At 34.3% G+C, this 18,797-nt stretch overlaps 1 protein-coding gene across 2 annotated transcripts; it reads right to left on the bottom strand.

Moving 5' to 3' along the window:
* Nucleotides 1-418: 418 nt before the first annotated feature.
* Nucleotides 419-18,568, bottom strand: LOC106171632 (haloacid dehalogenase-like hydrolase domain-containing 5). Of its 2 annotated transcripts, none has more exons than XM_013552067.3 (8): nt 18,382-18,568; nt 10,574-10,795; nt 9,476-9,679; nt 7,916-7,952; nt 7,092-7,266; nt 6,439-6,484; nt 6,074-6,216; nt 419-3,063 (listed from the first exon to the last, which is right to left on the bottom strand). In XM_013552067.3, exons 1-8 carry the CDS (start codon nt 18,502-18,504, stop codon nt 2,667-2,669), a joined length of 1,347 nt encoding a protein of 448 aa, XP_013407521.2. In that variant the 5' UTR covers nt 18,505-18,568; the 3' UTR covers nt 419-2,666. The 2 variants fall into 2 exon arrangements, with proteins under 2 accessions (XP_013407521.2, XP_013407522.2); XM_013552068.3 differs by lacking the exon at nt 18,382-18,568 and adding an exon at nt 14,306-14,558.
* Nucleotides 18,569-18,797: the final 229 nt, after the last annotated feature.

The following is an 18,797-nucleotide window of genomic DNA, read 5'->3' as shown; positions in this document are numbered from 1 at the left end:
GTGTAATGATAGATGAATGAATCTGTCTCTTTTCATTATAACACAATAGCAAATTGGCTGATGTCAAATTAAATTTATTACACAATTTTCTTTTAAAATCTGAATTTGAAAAGAGGAGTCAAAAAAGCTTCCTTGATGCAAATTAAAGTCCTTTTCACACAGAGATTTAAATGAATTAACACCACAAGGTTCTTTCAATTTCCATCTCAGTGTTGTGAAGTTTTAACTTTGATTCATATTTAAGCAGAATGTAAATGTTTACAGTTTACTTTCACATGTAGACCACAAGGAAGCAGTTTGGGTCACCAAAATATTGAGAGGAGGACCCATCTCCAAAAATCCTTACAAGCAGTAACATACTATATATTACACATTATGTTCCACATGTCTTCAAACAGCGAAAAGATAAAACAGATCATAACTTCCAGGATGTGCCTGAACTTTATTTGCTTGATATCAGGAGAAAAATATTCTTAAAAGTGTATACATAAACTGGATGACTGATTTTAAACACATAACGTAATAAAAAGCAAACATCAAATACTATTAATTAAGTCTATTAATGTGGTTGAGAATTAAATAAAAATAGATTCTCTATGTCATACTTGTTGTGATGTAATTAACCAGTTTCTTGAAAGCTTTTTGTGGAGTATGAGTGAATCACATTTGCAATCAAATTTGTATTCAAATGTACTGAAACAGCCAAATTAAGTACCTAAAATGGCATTTTCTTGATTTTGATAATAAATTTGAATGAAGTTCTTACAAAGTCTTTCCAGGCAACAGGTGTTGGTGGTACAAAATGTACATGTTTACCTTTAAAATCTAAAATAAAGAAATGAACACACATAATCGGTATCAATTTAAAAACTCGTTAATAAGTTTGTCTTGTCAGGTGTTTTTTTTATACAAATCGGCCAATAACTAGACAAATGATCTGTTTAAGTTAATGATAAATATTGGCAATAAAATATACATCACTGATCACCTGAACACCTTAAAAACAAAGTAAGTTTAACACAATTACAAGGACGTATTAACTGATGACGAAACAATCCATTCAAGTTATTTAAAACAGTAGTTAGGAACATGATAGAATATAGAATAAGCAACATGGTGATACTTTCTTGAAGTTAAAAAAAGGATGGACATTGTGTTCTAATATAATCAAAGAAAACTTAGTCAACATAATTACATTTCAAAATACAAACAATTTCTGAAAATTAAAAATTATTTGTAAAAATCTAAGCTCTTGTTATGATGTGTTTACAAATTTCATGATTTTAATGTAATAATTCCTTAGCATATGAAACAAAAAGCTACTGTCAGAAGACATGTTTTTTTCCCCAAACTCTCCATAAAAGATCTAAGTACCATACACCTGAAAATGGTAATGTCTACATCATAAATAGAAAACAAACTGTGTTTTAACATCTGATCATATCAAATACTTGTCTAATTTTATATAAACAGCCTTATCTTAATGAAATTTACACATTGTCAGATTGTTGTATCTTTTTTAGTGTGCATCGTCTCTTTCTATGTGCGTTTCTTATACCTGCAGAAAATGAAGAATTTTCGAAGAAAAAAACTTGCACCTTTAGAGAATGTGACACAAGGTGGGGTGGGCCTTGGGTGCAGAAGCAGAATGTATACATCATAAAGTCACCCTCTTTACCATGAAGTTACTTTTAAAATATATATTCATGAAAAACAAAACTTCAATGAAGACACACATAGTGGTCTACAGTTCTTATAAATATGACACAATTCACTTTTGCCCTGAAGATAGCCAAAAGCTTCTTACAACCACTGCATTTTGTGCAAAAGAACCACATAACTCATCCTGGCAGAGTAGACAAAATTGGCATCACATGATTTTTTCTTTCTCTTCATATGAATTGCCTATTTTTCTCATAATAATAATTAAAGAAAAAATCTGGTCTGTTTCCTTGGTCAGAGTGGTATGAGCTGCCACTGGTACAGAAGGCGCCAATCAAAGGATGTACATAACTATATCTAAGTAGGCTTCAACATAAGTCAAGATGATGCCAAGCACTAGTCATTCAGGTGCCTGATACTACAGGTAGGCTCCATGCATGAGCCAAGCAAGGGCTGGCATCAACCAGGTAGGTGCTTGGCATCGATCAGGTAGGTGGCTGACATCAGCCAGGTAGGTAGCTGACATCAGCCAGGTACTAGGTAGTTGACATCAGCCAGGTAGGTGGTAGGCATCATCCAGGTAGGTAGCTGACATCAACCAGATTGGTGCTTGGCTTTGGCCAGGTAGACACCATATGTACCCAGTTTTTAACAAGCCAAGTAGGCAACCGTTTTAGAGAAAAACAGCAGATCTCAGTGTGGCACTGAAAATTCAAGGCAAAACTGTACCACATTTCCATTTGTTCCACGAAATTTGAGATTTCTGTACAGTCATTTGGACCATTCCCATTCCCCTGACTGTTGTTCTTTACCCGCAGGTTTGTTTTGTGTGCATGCTTATCCTATGTCAAGTTGAAATTGTGGGTTTTGAACATAGGTGCTGATTTGTGCTGATATTTATTATGCTGCAATATCAAATCCAGCAGTATCTGTAACTGTACCCAAAACCTGTAAAACCTACAACACTTCCACGACACATAGACTTCCTACACTCCCTCCTGCCATCAGCTATAAAACTGCTCCTCTTCATAGACGAGTTTCACAGCTTCTAAGACATTTTTCACTGTGAACGTTGGCATCTTGAGATCCTCATCGACAGTAAAGTCCCTGTGATTGTGGTTAAATATATGCTTGTCACCCCCCTGTTGTTTGTAGTCCCGAGATTTGTCGTACACCCCCGTGAGAACCAGTATGGATTCAATGCTATCGGCACAGTCTAACACCTCGCAGTCGTCCTCTAACACATACAAAGGGTCCCCGTCCCCGTTTCCTCGACTTAGCATGATGCCGCTGCCCCCTTTTCCCTGTGACATTTTCTGTTTCCTGGAGGTGGGAAATCTCTTGTCTCGAAGGTAGCGATTGTACAGGTTGGCTCCGTAGATGTCCGTCTCTGGATTGTCACTACAATGAATCCAAAAGTAGAAATCTGTTTTAACATCATGTTGGAAAATATTTATATTATGTTATCTTGTAATTACTAGTAGTTGTTTTTTCTTCTTTCTGGCTTTGAGAATACCTTTCCTGAAAACTAATAAATCATTAATTCATTTTAAGTTGGGTTGCAATTCTATGGTTGAAATCTGAAAGATGGGAATCTTGTTTTGAGGGAGGTGAGCTGAGGTGGATATATAATCTCCACTGTATCTTTTAGCCTGACAGCCTCAAAACATCATCATGGTATTTATATTGGAGTAAGTAAAAACTGATCTTGATGAAGGTCATTCATTGCCAGATAAGGTTATAGCTGCCTACCCTGATATATTTAATTTAATAAATTTAACTTCCATTAACTATAATTACTTCTTCACTTAGTGTTCTTTCCTCATGAAAATAACATATCAGAGATATTTGAGAGAATCGCTAAAGGTTATAGAACCACAAAGCCAATCAAACATAGAGAAACATTTATCTTGAGTACCAGCTACCAGGTATTAGTTCTGGCTTCATATTGGCGATTGCCCAAGTACGTAAGCCTACCAAGATCACTGCCAAGGTTCCAGGTAATTTGGGCTAGCTGTATGTATAAATACTCGACATTGCTCCGAATTCCTGCCACCTATCTTTGTTATGAGAACTTGAAAATTTACCAAGGGAGTGTTTAATAAACAAATCCTACTCATATATAGTTATCTGAATGTCTGGACTAATAATCGGACTGAACATGTATTATCTGATGAAAATGCCAGTTCTAGCTATAGTCACTATAGTGATAATCAATTTGATATCCATATCTGGCCCTGCAAACATGTAATGCTAATTGAGCACATGGATAGCCAGTTGCATTGAATTACATGAATTCCAGGAACTTAATTTCCAAGTTCAAAGTAACAGAAGTTTTGAATTACTTGATTTCCACATCATTCTGCATGTTGAGGTAGTAGCACAGCTAGCCAACTTGGTAAATTACAAACAAGTCAACTTGTGATTTTTTGAGTACTACAAGTGAAATGAAATTCACCATGCCTCTTTGCTTTGGTAGTTAAGTTTTAATAATGAGTTAACTTCAACATTTGCTTGCATAATTTTTCATCATGAATGTAGGTATCACTCTGTTAATTGCTTAGTGATGTCTTGAACCTCTAACAAAGAATTAAATACCATCATTGATAATATCATAATTTAAAAAATCTACCACTTATAAAATTCTTTTAAAACTGTTACAGCTTTCACTTTCAATATTCTCCATACTTGATTATTAGTAAGTAACTTATCAAACACAGAATATATCTATTTTAATTTTATTTAAAAATAGCACACAGAGATGCCTGCAAGTAGTTTAGGAGACTAATGGCAAGTTTTTGACCAGTCTAATACTGCAAATATTCCTTAAATAATAAAAAAAATCACTTTTGCCAAAATTTGGTAATGATATATTATCTCCCATAAAGCTTCAAAGACACCATCAGTGCAATAAAAATTTTCTTTTTGAAAAGGCTTTTAAATTACTGACGATCAAATCACACAAGCTGCTCATCCCACCTGGAAGACTTAAAAGGTCAAACTTGTATTTTTTTCTCTCTCTCTCTCTCTTTCTGAGACGGAAACTGTCCAGACACCTGATGAACTGAGACATAGTTATCCTCATAGCCTTAACCCGAGTTAAAATGATAATCCCAGGCACCCAGTCTCAGACAGTAGCTATCTATATGGTTGATGTTATTGGGTAAAAGTGAGTTCCTCCCATACCTACTGCTCTGGTTTTGAAAGCTTATTTTCAGGTTCACCAGCTCCACATTCAAACACCCACAAGGGAACATGTAACAAGTGCATGTGAACTGAAGCTCATCTTGTGGAGCTGTGTTAATGACCGAGTCTGTACACATTCAGAATAGGCTGAGTATGTAATAAGAGCTCTGCAGCTATTAATACTGATATAATACATTTATGAAAATTAGTTAATACAAATAACTACAACCACTTATTACTGGGTTTACTCCTGAATGAAATTTCTAGTAATTAATCACTAATTTGAACTAGAACTATGAAGAGATAAATTTGGAGAAAAACAGAGAAGCAATTTAGACTTTCCTTAACTAACTTTAAAATCAGAATATGTGAATCTTACTATCATACACCAGCATTCACCTGTGCTAATAAGAAAACCTTTCAGTTGCCAAACAGGTATTTGGGAGGCGTACAAGCAATGAAGGTCAGATTCATTGCAGTGCAGTACTACATCTAATCCCAGATACCTCCACATAACATACAAACTCTGAAACCCTGAACATACTCATTTAGCTAATCAATTATAATAAGTATAGTAACTTACATGTGTAAGAAAAGATTCAGTAATTTGTATTGGACTTATTTTGGTACTAAATATTTTTCAGGCAATCACTAAAATACCAAAACACAAAATGGCAGAAAGAACTGACACATGCTCTGATAATGATAAAAAAAAGTATACACGTTTATTAGGTGCATTTTTTTAACCAATGAATCAAAATCCAAGTCAGATCTGTACTGTCAGTATAAAGACAGCATAATGATAATCTCTGAAATGATAATTTAATTGTTTGTCTATTAATCAAACAGAAAATCACTTACAAATAATAATAAAAAGTTAACCACCCACAATTATATTCTAAACAATACAGTCATATAATTACAAACCATCTAAAAACTGGCCAATAAAAAGCTTATACACAATGTCACTTAGTCAAATTACCTGTAAAACCCTCTTTACACTTTCTGCGCCCATGAAACTGGCATCACTGTGGTCCTAGAAATGAGGCACAAGCATCACTTTGGATGCAGAAAGAATGCTTCGTGATTGGCCAGTTGTCGGCACGTAAAGTATTAAAAATTTTTTTACCTTCAAACAGTGTCGTACTTCAGGAAGCAGAGAGGACATCGTTCAGCGTAAAGGGGGATTAGGTAATTTCGCATACAAACAATTCCAGTCACTCACCCAATGGCATACAGGCGGTGTAGTGGCGTTTCCAGACCAAGGCTCTCAGCATGCTGGTTAATCACATATTCTGCATGGTGATACGTAATCTCGCTTGGTTTGCCAATTAGGGCAGTGTACTGGATGTGTCGACCTGTGATTTTCTACAAAAGATATATAATACTTATACATAAATAAATAAATTATAAAAATAATTAATAAAATAAATAATACTTTAAAACAACAAAGATGAACATTCCATAAACTTGTCAAACTGTAAAGTCATAGTAGTCTAGGTATGAAGTCTGCCACTTATAAATCGTAAGCAAAGCTGTTTCAAAATTTATCAGCAAAGTATTTGCAATCAACGGGGTCTTTATACTTACATGATACAGCCCTTCTAGACAGTGCAAGAAGCAGCCATGACCAAACCTGAATCCCAGAATATAATAAATTATAAAAACATGACACTGAAACCCATCTATTACAATAAACATGTTAAAATATGGAGTTTGTTTGCAATTTGGTTCATAACATAAAATTATTTGATAATACTGATGTACCTTTTGTCATACTATCACTGCACATCAGCAGCATTCAACAAAAATTATTAAACAATTTGGTGGTAGTAAATGATTGCATACTAGGATATAGGAAGTTGTTAGGCCTGACAACTGTGTCAAATGTGACATTGTTGTTGATGTGACATTGTCTCAAACATTTAATTGCGTTAGGTGTGACAATGTGGTAGATATGACAATATCTTACGTCATGTGTGAGACTGTAACTGGTGTAAAATCATCTAAGATGGGACATGTGTTCAGCAGGTCATTGTCTAGGTGCAGCTTCATGTTTTCAAAGATATATTTCGTTAAGTCAGGGGTTTAGCCAGGATTTTGAATCTGGGAGCCCAAATTCATTTTACTACTGAGGCAGGCCATCTATGCTCCATTTGATCCAATAATAAAAATCTTTAATCGCCTGACACTCTGACACGCCTCTTCGAGCAGATAGAAGGTCTAAGTCACATTTCACTCACCTGGGCATACAGGCCTCGGCCATCCACATTAGGTCCATATTACATGCTAACAATGGTATATGAGGGTAAGGTATATATTCTGGGGCAGTGTCTGGCTTGCCATTGGTTAAAAGCAGGTCTAGTATGAGCTGGAGGTTTGTCTCCCACCTTACTGGTTCTCCAAATAGTACAATAGCTGAAATATAATACATAATAATCACAGATCATAGACTATGTATATTCATCATTCAATCATACATATTTTATATAGCTATTATATAGCGTTCATGGTTACATAAATGGCTGAAACTGTCAATTTTGTGGTATACTAGAGATACGCTTTGCAATAAATAAATAAATAAATAAATACATAAATAAATAAATAAAATCCATAACACTACAATAATTGATCTTTTAAATTTTCCTCAAAATCTACCCAAACTGCAATATGTTATTTTAAATAAAATTGCTCTACAGTCTTATCATACGCCCCTTAGGTCTAGCTCTCTCCCACAGTAATGTCTTGTTCAACTAACTGTTAGTTTAGTAAATGCATTTTATTTTCAAATGGTAATCAGAATAAAAATATATTACTTGAATTTTACTCTGGAATAGACTGTAGTCTGAAGAAGATAATAACATCTTGTTTTTTTTTTTGTTTTTTTTAAATTTAATACTTAAAATCCAGGTTCAAGACCGCCACTGTTGAATTAAAACACATTCCTTACTGTGTTGGATTTTTAAATCTCTTGAAGTCTCACTTTTTAAATGTGCATATTATCTGAGAATGGATCCCTTTGCAAGACATGATGAAGATTTTATCATTTCAGTGAAGTCTCTCTTACCTTCTATTTTTGGAAAAAACTTCTCATATTTCCCAGGCTAAAAAAGAACAGGGAAAAATTGCAAGTCACTCTTACAAATACTTACTAGCAAGCCCTTTTTCACTTGACACATTAATACATATTATGCAATATTACACATTCAAATTTCATAAATAATGTAAATCTTTTAGGCTACTAAGTACTTTGGGGTTAGGATCAATTAAAAATATCCTAACACTGCTGGTAAACGTATATGAGTTCCAAAGCCAATTGCTTACTTTATTTCATTATTTACACTTGGCTTATTATAAATGTACTAGTACAGTAAATAAATGAAATTGCTGTAAATTTTTTGATGATATTTTGGTTGGATACAATTTTCCCTATAACAAATAACAAGTTCTGCCAACAATAATTTTAAAATTAAATTTGCAATACTAGCTCTAGGACAAATTCAAAAATAACAAAAAAAAAAAAAAAAAAACTTTAATGGCATCATTAGAAGCAAAAGATTTCAACCATCATCAAAGCACTCCTACAGTGTTCACCCCAATTACCAGGCACAAAAATTTAAAAATGTCTGATAACTCTCCATTAACCAACACGTGTCTGCCAACGAAAAGAAACTGACATGTATAATTATACTTGTCAAAGCACCCTTCTTTCTTTTAAAATATGAGGGCATGAAACTATCTTAAATCATTCAATCCTAACCAAGCATGAAGGGTCCCATACGTGATATGCATACAGGTAGAATAACAGACACTTTTCTTTTTTTCTTTTTTTTTCAGTTCAACAATGACCTGCATTTCTATTCCTGAATCATGTCAATATATTGTTAGGCAAGATGTATAACATGAAATTTTATAAATCACTATCTTTATTTACATATTTTATTAAAACCATGTACTACATGCTTGACAGTGAGAAAATTAACTTGGGCATAATAAAAAATGCACAAAAAATGAACAAACTTTCCAATCAAAGCACACATTTTTGAATCATAATTATCAAACAGAACACAATTTTTGTTCCTTCTGTAAAGACCCTTCTAAGCAAGTTGTAACAATTATAACTACAATTCATGTTTGTTTCTGTATAAAAATATAAAAGAAAACAGCTTAAAGTAATGTAACATCCAAAAGGCAAGATTGCCAAGCCATTTTTGCACGGCAATCTGTATTGATGTGGAGAGGGCAGTCATATTTTAATACAAAGCCATGAGCAATGCACTGATAGCATTTCATATTGGTACTGTTGAAAGTCTTCTGAAGTCTAAAAAGATCAATGCTATGCCTCGGCAACCCTTTTATTGTAAATTAATAATCTCAGAAACACCTGTGGTACCTATTTTTCATATACTAAGCATTTTGCATTAAGCTGAATTTAAAAATCATTATGGATTTTTCCAATGTTCCCACCTGATCCCACCAAATTTCTGAATCAGAAGAAAAGGGAGGGAGAAAAAGGGAGGGGGGAGCCATATACCATACAGCATACAAAAAATATTCCAAAGAGAGCTAATATTTAGCCCACCACATTTCTGTTCTCTTCCTTTCCCTAATTTCTCAAAATAATTACCTCTCTCCGCCTTCTCGTGTGATCCACCATGTCCAGCATGGGGAAGGTGCTTTTTAAGTTTTCAATGGTCACTACTTTAGTAAAGCCCAAGTTCTTGGCAATTTGCAGCACTGGACCTTGTCCAGAGACCAGAACTGTCTTGTTGTGGAACTGTTTGAACAGTTTTAGAGGGCTGTGTGACATCACAACTTGGTCCTGGGATACCTGAAAATAAAAATATCATCTTAATTGGACATAACATCAAATATATATACTTCTATTAAAAATTACTAGAACTGCGACAGGAAATCAAGACAATGCCATATTTTGTATCACTATAGGGAAACAAGAATTGTGACATCAGAGTACATAGTCAAACAAATTGTGACATCACACTCATCTGTTTTTAACTATGATGTCACAATACTGGACTAATATACATTGTGATGTCACAATACTTGGAAATACACATTATTGAGTCACAATTCATGGCAATACAAATTATGACATCACAGTACAAGAAAAGTGTGACATCACAATATGATGTCCTGGTAACCTGGTAACATAATGCGTAAATCATTATGGAAACATATCTTGATAATCATCATAGTAATAATTTTTTTTGACAAATATTGTAATTCCATAAGTATTTTAGTATACCAAATATGTTTAAACATTTTCAAACTTAAACAATCTTCACAAATCGTAATCTTATCTAGGTAACAATGACTATAATAATTACATCACATAGTGACTTTATCTTCTACTTCACTAGAAAAATATTGCCTTGACAATACAAATTATGACATCACAGATGATGTGACATCACAGATGGTGTGACATCACAATGCTCTGGAGAACCAGCTTAAATAATCATGGCAGTTATAATGCCAGTTATATACTCTGGTACTGTAGGATTGTTGTAAGTCCAGATATATACTTATCCATGAAAATTATTACATTATCAAACTACATACCTAATTACTTCCATAAATTCAATGCTAATTTTGGAAATATTAACCAACAGATAATATCCACACCTTTATTATCCTCTTCTATTTTACTCTTTGCATTGTTAATCTCCTTACTCTCAAAAAACTAATAAAGAAATCATCTTACCGGTACTCCCAGCCAATTTGACAGTTGTTCCGCCTTCGCCGACCGTAACGCATTTCCAGCATTTGTGACAAAGACACATGGGACTTTGAACTTTCCCGTATTTTGGTCCGTAAGTAAACTTATGGCCTCCTTGGAAGACGGCAGCACTTCTCTTCCTCTTACTATCACTCCATCAATGTCAAAGAGGAGGCCAAAGTTGGCAGCATGGGGTTTCCTGAATGCCTGCAATAAGAAAATTGATGTAAAATGTTTTATTTATTTACCAGGGAAGTTTACAATTCTCCAAAAGAAGAACAAAACCTGGTCTTCCACAACAAAGCAGAATTAAAAATTAGTACTAGTAGTGCAGTGTAGTGTATTACTTTAAGTTAGTGAATTGTCAAAAGGCTCCCTTTTCATTTATAAATTTTGTCTAAATCACAAAGAGAATAACTCTTATATTTTGCCTTCTCAGTAGATTTGGTTGCCACTCAATATCTCATACTTATTTGTCATTTTAAACCTGAAAGATCGTTGTTATTTAAATCTATGTCACAAAGGGAACTATCTGCACCTAATAGGACAGATGCTACGCCTCTTTACTTTTTTGATACTTGTGCCAGCAGTCCTTTTGCTGGAACTCAGACAAGGGCATCTTTTGAAAAGATACAGGGAAAATGTGAACAATCCATCATGCTGCTGACTATTATGAACTGTAACCTACCATTTATCTTTAGCACAGTGAATAAAGAAGAAGTCAACTTTAAGATTCAACCAGCATAATGCAGCATAATGCTCTGTGACACCGTGATGACTGCAAAAAAAAAAAATAATAATTGTGGGTCCCCCAAACTGCATAATTCAAATAACCCAATAGGTCTATCCCTGCAACCTTGGTTTTTTTTTTTTTCAAATTAAGCTAACTTCCTACAGGTAATTGTGACTGTCCTGACAAATTACATCAGTATTAACCATGATGTATTACAGTCTTGGTGTAAATGATGTACAGCCCTTTTATTCAGGCACATCAACTACATGAACTGCTTAATTAATTCCTGAAGCACTCTCAATCCAATATCAGAGCTACATTTCTATTAGTTTTTCAAGGTGGGAACCTGACAACGCATTCTTCAACGAGGACATAAATGTACCTGCATTGACTATTGACTGTGAATGCATAGCTATAATTCAGGACAATAATCCTAAATTCTAATTTTTTTATATGCAGAGCAATATTGGCAATGTTAAATGACATAAATTGACAATTTCAATCTCAACTATAATACTTTGAATGGGCTAATGTTTACATACTGCTAAGAGACAAATTGAATTGACTGCAGTACTTGATACAGCGACTCTATTTTGTTATCAAATTCTTAGTATGATATTATTCTAAAAATCAAATATCTGATCACAAGGGGCCTTAAGACAGCTCCATCTGATCAGTGCAGAAGTTTATTGATTGCAGTCCTAAGCTTAATAAATGCTCAATGAGTTGCACAGTTATCATTAATCAGTTATCAGAAGCAAACAATCTTGTTGAGGAAATGCAGTCAGCCTACAAATTCAATCATAGCACAGAATCTGCACTTTTGAGAATTAAAAATGATTTGTTAAGTGGTGTTGACAAACATTCTGCTATGTTATTGGTACTGTTAGATTTGTCTGCTGCGTTTGACACAGTAGACCATAATATTTTATTGACATTTCTAGAGCAGAGTGTAGGGGTTAGAGATAAGGCCTTAGATCTTTTACGATCCTATCTTGTTGGGAGAATGCATCAAGTTAGTATAAATGGTGTGCTTTCTGAACTCTCACAGCTTTTATTTGGTGTTCCTCAGGGGAGCGTGCTTGGCCCGCTTAAGTTTTGTGTTTACACCTTACCCCTTGGAGCAATTCTGCGTTATCATAAGATAGGTTACCACTTTTATGCCGATGATACCCAGTTGTACACATCTTGTAACATCCATGATCCAGCATGTCTGTGAACACAATTGTTGATTGCATATCAGACCTCAGAGGTTGGCTCATTTCAAACAAATTGAAGATAAATGATGGAAAAACATAATTTTTAGTCATTACTCAACCCCACAACAAGGGCCTTGCTCATAACTTGCAACTTAAAATTGGAGCTAGTATGGCATTTTCCTCCCCCCATGTAAAAAAATTAGGAGTATACTTTGATTCTACACTTTCAATGGACAAACAGATCTCCAACATCACAAGGTCTTGTTTATTCAACATTCGGAATATTGGTACCATAAGGAAACATCTGAATCAATCTGCTGCTGCTACTGTTATATACTCATTGGTAACTTCCAGGCTAGACTATTGCAATTCTATATTATATGGATGTCCAGATGATAAGATCAAAAGATTACAACGCATCCAGAATATATCAGCACGGCTTTTAATGCTACAGCCTAGGGATTGCCATATCACTCCAATTTTAAAGCATCTGCACTGGTTACCAGTTAGGGCCAGAATTTTATTTAAGGTTTTAGTTTTTACACATGCTGCTTTTTATAATCTAGCTCCACCATATATAACTGACTTAGTCAAACATTATAGCCCTCAAAGATCCCTGAGGTCTGGTGACAAACTTTTACTGAAAGTTCCAAAATCAAGGTTAAAATCATATGGTGACATATCATTTTGTGTAGCTGCACCAGTAGAGTGGAATAAGTTGCCAATTTTTATTAGACAAATAGAATCACAAGAATCTTTTAAAAAGGAATTAAAAACTCATATTTTTAAGACATTTTATTCATGAATCTTAAATTTTATAATTTTAAAGAAACCTTGGATTTTTTTTTTACTTTTAATTACTGTTTATTACAATTAATTAAGTTAGTTTAGCTCTTATTTATATAAAATATATCTTAACCATTTTTATCTATAAACTTCTTTGTATTTTATGTTGTACAGTCTATTGAACATTTTATGGATTTTAGACTTGAAATAAATATATTATTATTATATTATTATTATTAACAAACATCAATAGTATGGTTGAAGATTCAAGAAGCAGGCCAGGTTGTCACGACATGAATGACCTTCTCTATATTTACTAGTACTGGACATATAAATAAGGTCAATGAGATCAGATCTCAGTTGGTATCCATGTGCTTATTCTAACCATATATTAACTGCCACACGTATCTAAGATCTGGATAAAGTCAACTTGGCTACTGGCAGAGCAGTGCTATATATCGCTTTGGTGCACTATAGTCAACAAACTGCAGGCTAATGAAGATATACTACTTGTCACAATGGTATATATGCCTTAATTCCTCCTCCACCTCACTTCAGTCAAGACACAAAACTGGCTGGTTTTCAAACCAATTAGGTTCAACATATTTGGCAAAATCAATATTGATTTTTCTTTCAAAAAAGCCAACTGTTCCATGCACAGATGCACATATTTGTTGCGTGCAGTATGCATGCATGTGTACAAACAAATGTACTCAACAAACCCTGTTCGCATACCAAGATTTAACAGAGGGTTCATTTTGTTCTTCCTGCATGCATCCTTGATTCATTGACATGTGTACTTACAGTAAGTAAATTTATAAAGACAATTGGGAATTTGTATGGGCATATATGCACAAGGCATCTATAACAACCGAGTCACATCTTTTTAAATATTACATAACAATTTGGGCATACACTGATACTATGGGTAGCATAAATTTTTCAGCACAAATCAGGGTGGGTTATATTGTTATTTATTGCCTAGTAGGTCAAACTTACCTGTTGGAAGTGTGTTGAAAGAAACCTCAGTACCATGATGGCTATCAACCGTCAACAGAAAAAAGCCTCAATAATACACTTGACAAGTTCCTTTCTCTTGTTCCAATTCTCCCCTCTTTCCCAACTAAGATTACTTGCTTATCTTCAATACAGTCTATTGTGCCTTTTAACTTTCCAGGTATACCTTCAATCCCTGGCATAGAAATATTTTCTAAAATTCCATGTGAACTATTTCCAACAGGCTTACGAGAGACTTGCAGCTTCATGCTGCTCCCTTATGTACAGTGACAGCTTGCTGCTTGAGTGTGGAATTTTGGTTGCATCAGCCGTCTTATGAATGAAGTCAGCCTAAAGCCTAAACACCAATGGTTACCAGGACTCACAGAAAGAGGGGTGGGGAGGGACATATTGGCACTTTTCATTACTTCTAGTCTTAATACTAAAACTCGAAAATCCACTGAGAAAAACATTAAACATACCTGACTACATCTCACAAAATAAGCTTCATAAGTGTGGGTCGTAAAAACCAAATAAATGCTGTATCTTAATATTCCCCAGACTCTAATAACCCTTCTCCGGTGACTGTACAGAAATGACCTCATCCAACCACAGACCAAGAACAGCTTGCAATCAGCGTCAGATCACTCCACTGTCACACACCTTGAACATGTCTGGCATTATACAATATAAAGTCCTGATTTGTTCGTGGTTTGTTTTCAGTCATTTATCATTGTTGCTAATAGGATTATTTCAGACATGAAACATTCAAATGAAAATTGAAATTTTAAGTTAAAACACGAGACCAGGTTAAGTTTAATTATAAACATGATTGACCGATGACCATATCAAAGGTTGGCATTAGAAATTTCTGATAAAATGCATTACAAATTGAAGTCCTGTCTCAGACCTAATAAATTAATCAACAGAGCAATCAGATGAAAATTTTATCTAAAAGTTAGCTAAAGAAAGAAATATTTTATTGTCATTGTTGGGCAATATGTCAGTGGTTGAATAAGTTTAAATTAACTTGGGTGACAGTCTTACTTATTTGCCCAGTACACTCTAATATATAAACTTTTTTTCTCTTTTTTTTTAAGTTTTGCTAATTTGGCATAAGAGAAAATTGCGTAAAAATACAATGTCATTCTGCCCCACTGTGATTTATTAATTGAATCCCAGAAGTGAAAGTACTTTCCCTTTTTAACTTTACTTCACTTCCCCTTCTTGGAAAAACTGCATTGAGCAGCCATCTGCATTGTTTACATTAAAACTATGAGTACCTGAACTGAGCTTTACAAGTACAGTATACTACCAACGAAGGTGGAGTATAATCAAACTCTGTCCAGGGTAGTATAAAATGCCAAAGAAAGGAAGCGTGCCAAATAAAAGATTTCTCTCACACCTAGACCCGAGTTATTGTTTGGAATCGCATTCAGCCAATAAGTACTCAGGCACCTGAGCAGCCGTGTACAACTATGCAAAGCCCTGGAGATATTTGTCACTTTGTAGTCTATTCGGGTAAAACCTTGACCCTGCTTGACCAGTCGTAAACAACTTTACAGGTACTGATATATACTGTATTATATAAACTGGGGACATGAATACAGCTAAGCTTACAACAAGGCATTGTTCATGGATTGAGTTCAGTGGGTTTGGTATAAATAATGCAGGCAAATTTACATTATGCTTAGGCCTCAGGTGTTATATTTGTCAACATTTCCCATTTCTAATTCAGAATTAAAAAAAAATGCAAATTCCTGTTTAAGGAATAAACTTTGAACAAACCCATTTGCACTTAAAATGCAATATGCCCCTCCTCTCTCTCTCTCTCTACCTCCCCTTGCCCAACCACACACACACACAAAAACAAAACAGAAAAAGACCATTGTGACATTCAATGAATTATTGAACTCCAGTGGTCACATTGCGAGGGCATTGACCAGTACACAGAGAGCTGCTACCTGAGAGAATTCACCTCCTGGATGTGTGTATGAGAGAGCAAGAGCAGTATTGGAGTTTATTATTTGTATTCTTTATTTCTGAAATCTAAAAAAAATTACCGAGAGAAAGTAATGAGACAAACATGTGGACAGACAATATTTTATTTTAAACAAAATATATAACAGACTCTTACAGTTCTGTATATAAAAAAGAGAGTCAAAAAGATAGTTTAAGATAATTAACATTCAAGTTCCAGAAGTGAGGTGGGGATGCCAACAGAATCTGTTCTATGATGTCAGAAAATAATGCAGTTCAGTTGATTTGTGGTTTAACTTAATCCTGTAGTGAACAGACCCATAAGCCTGATGGCAAATTTATGGCCACATCTGACACAAAAATCATCAACATCCATGCATACAAAAATATATCCTACCTTAAATTTCTAGGCATAAATTAACATATATATTTTAAACAAACAAACAAACAAACAAAAAAAAAAACAGAGTAATATATATAAATCTATGGTCTTAATTCCTGCTGATATCTAGTATATCAAGCCCACTGATCAAAATCAATATAGTTTAATAAATTGATGTAAACTCAGTGATGCCATGCTCATATAACGAGACAGACTTCATATTCCCTTTTGTAGCAATGATATTGATCCATAGGAGGAGCATAAAATAAGTTCAATTTCATTCACTGTGATAAATGTATTTATTATGATATTCCCAACATCGCCTGAATATATACACTTATTACTATAATCCAGTTGGACAGTGAATGTCAATTAAAATGTTGTATATAATATACCAGTACACCTATAATTCTATATGTAGGAAGGCATATTTTAATCTGACAGCATTAACTGTTCATGCATTGAGTTATAACCAGTTGGAAATGAAAGGATCCAACATTCTCAGCCAAACATTTGTTTACCATTGACATTATCAAGATAAGTCTCATTCATCCAAGCTCAAATTATTTGGTACCTTAATTTAATAGTTAACTATGTGTCTGTTTGTAAACAGACTGTTATGACAAAAAACAATAACTTTGAATTAGGAAAAATACATCTATAGAGATGCAAGCAATTCTGGGCACAAGTCGGAGATAGCTGCCTTAATAAAAACCAGGGGCTGCTCTGTCTCTACATTTTAAGAGTAGGCTATTTATCTACACAGCATTTATCTTAGGTAATTAATGTAACGTGTGTGGTAATAAAAAGGCCTACGTGATTCAAAGGTATGGCAATACACCCTAACAAAAGGCTACTAAAGAAGCATCTGGGGGTTGGAGCTATTTATAAGCCATTTTAAAAGTTAAATTATGCCTTGTGTTTTGAACTTGAAAAGTAAAAAATTGCCATTTAATTTCTGTTGTTTGCATATTATAGCAACTAATGTCTGCCCATGTTTTGACTGAATCAGCAGACCAATGAAAGGGAGGAGGGGAGGAAAACTCTTTCCAAAATGAAAGCAATTAACTGGATCTGCACCAGTGATTACGTTTTAACATTACAGTTTTAATTTGCCTAGTTATTAATAATCTTAGTAGATATGTTTATAACAAGTGCAATGTATATAAATATCTTAATGACATGCAATGTTTGGGACAAATTTATATGTCAAAATTTGTTTATATATCAATATGCCATTTATCATATCAACAAATGCCTCCTATTGTAATTGTATCGGAAAAATACATAACTTATGACAGTTACACATGTGGCACACTAACACCAATATGCTAAAACATACTGGTCTTAAAAATTACTTTCTCAATTGTTTAGTTGATGTGTTCATTATTTAATGAAAAAAATACTATGAACTGTTTTTGACATAATTCCTTTTTAGTTCAATATGTATTATTATTTTAGTTAAAATCCATCTTCAATACAATCCACGTTTTTACTAAATGTGACACAGTGTACAAAAGGTGTTGTCAATCATAATATGCAGCTTCAGCAAATTTTCACTTATCTCGCAAACGTTTGAAGGCAGTTTTTGTGTCAAATGTCGATTCTGACGGTTCAGGTTGAACATCATTGCAGTGCATTGACAATCAGCTGATTGGTAGAACTACCCTAGATTTTGACTTAAAATAAGTATGAATAACCAAAAAATTCGCCTTACCTGTGCGCTATATCTTCTTCTTCGTAAATTGCAAACGGCTCTGCGAAAGGTCGGCGGAGTAAGGAGAAATTTGCTATTGCATATCACAGCCATGCAACTACGACCGGCTGCCGTCGTCGCCATTTTCTAAATCATATACATCACAGTAGAGGTGTGTCTTAAACAGCCAATCAGATTGCTAGAAATTACCATCACGTGGAAACACACGTTTCGCGGAACGGGACCCTGATCGGGTGAATCTTTCTTGTCAGCTTGTATGACGGACAGTGCATTTGTTTACGATGTAAAAGCCACTTTCTCAAATTTTGAAATCAATCAATATTTGATATATATAATTTCCTAACCTACATACAATTATAAAAATACTCGCGTAAATTCGTGTGGGCTGTCTCTGCGATCGTCATAAACAAACCCAC

The sequence above is a fragment of the Lingula anatina genome, chromosome 6, assembly GCF_051362555.1.
Source record: "Lingula anatina isolate TDL-2025a chromosome 6, LinAna3.0, whole genome shotgun sequence".
Classification (NCBI taxonomy): domain Eukaryota; kingdom Metazoa; phylum Brachiopoda; class Lingulata; order Lingulida; family Lingulidae; genus Lingula; species Lingula anatina.
This window is presented reverse-complemented; position numbering and strand designations above follow the sequence as displayed.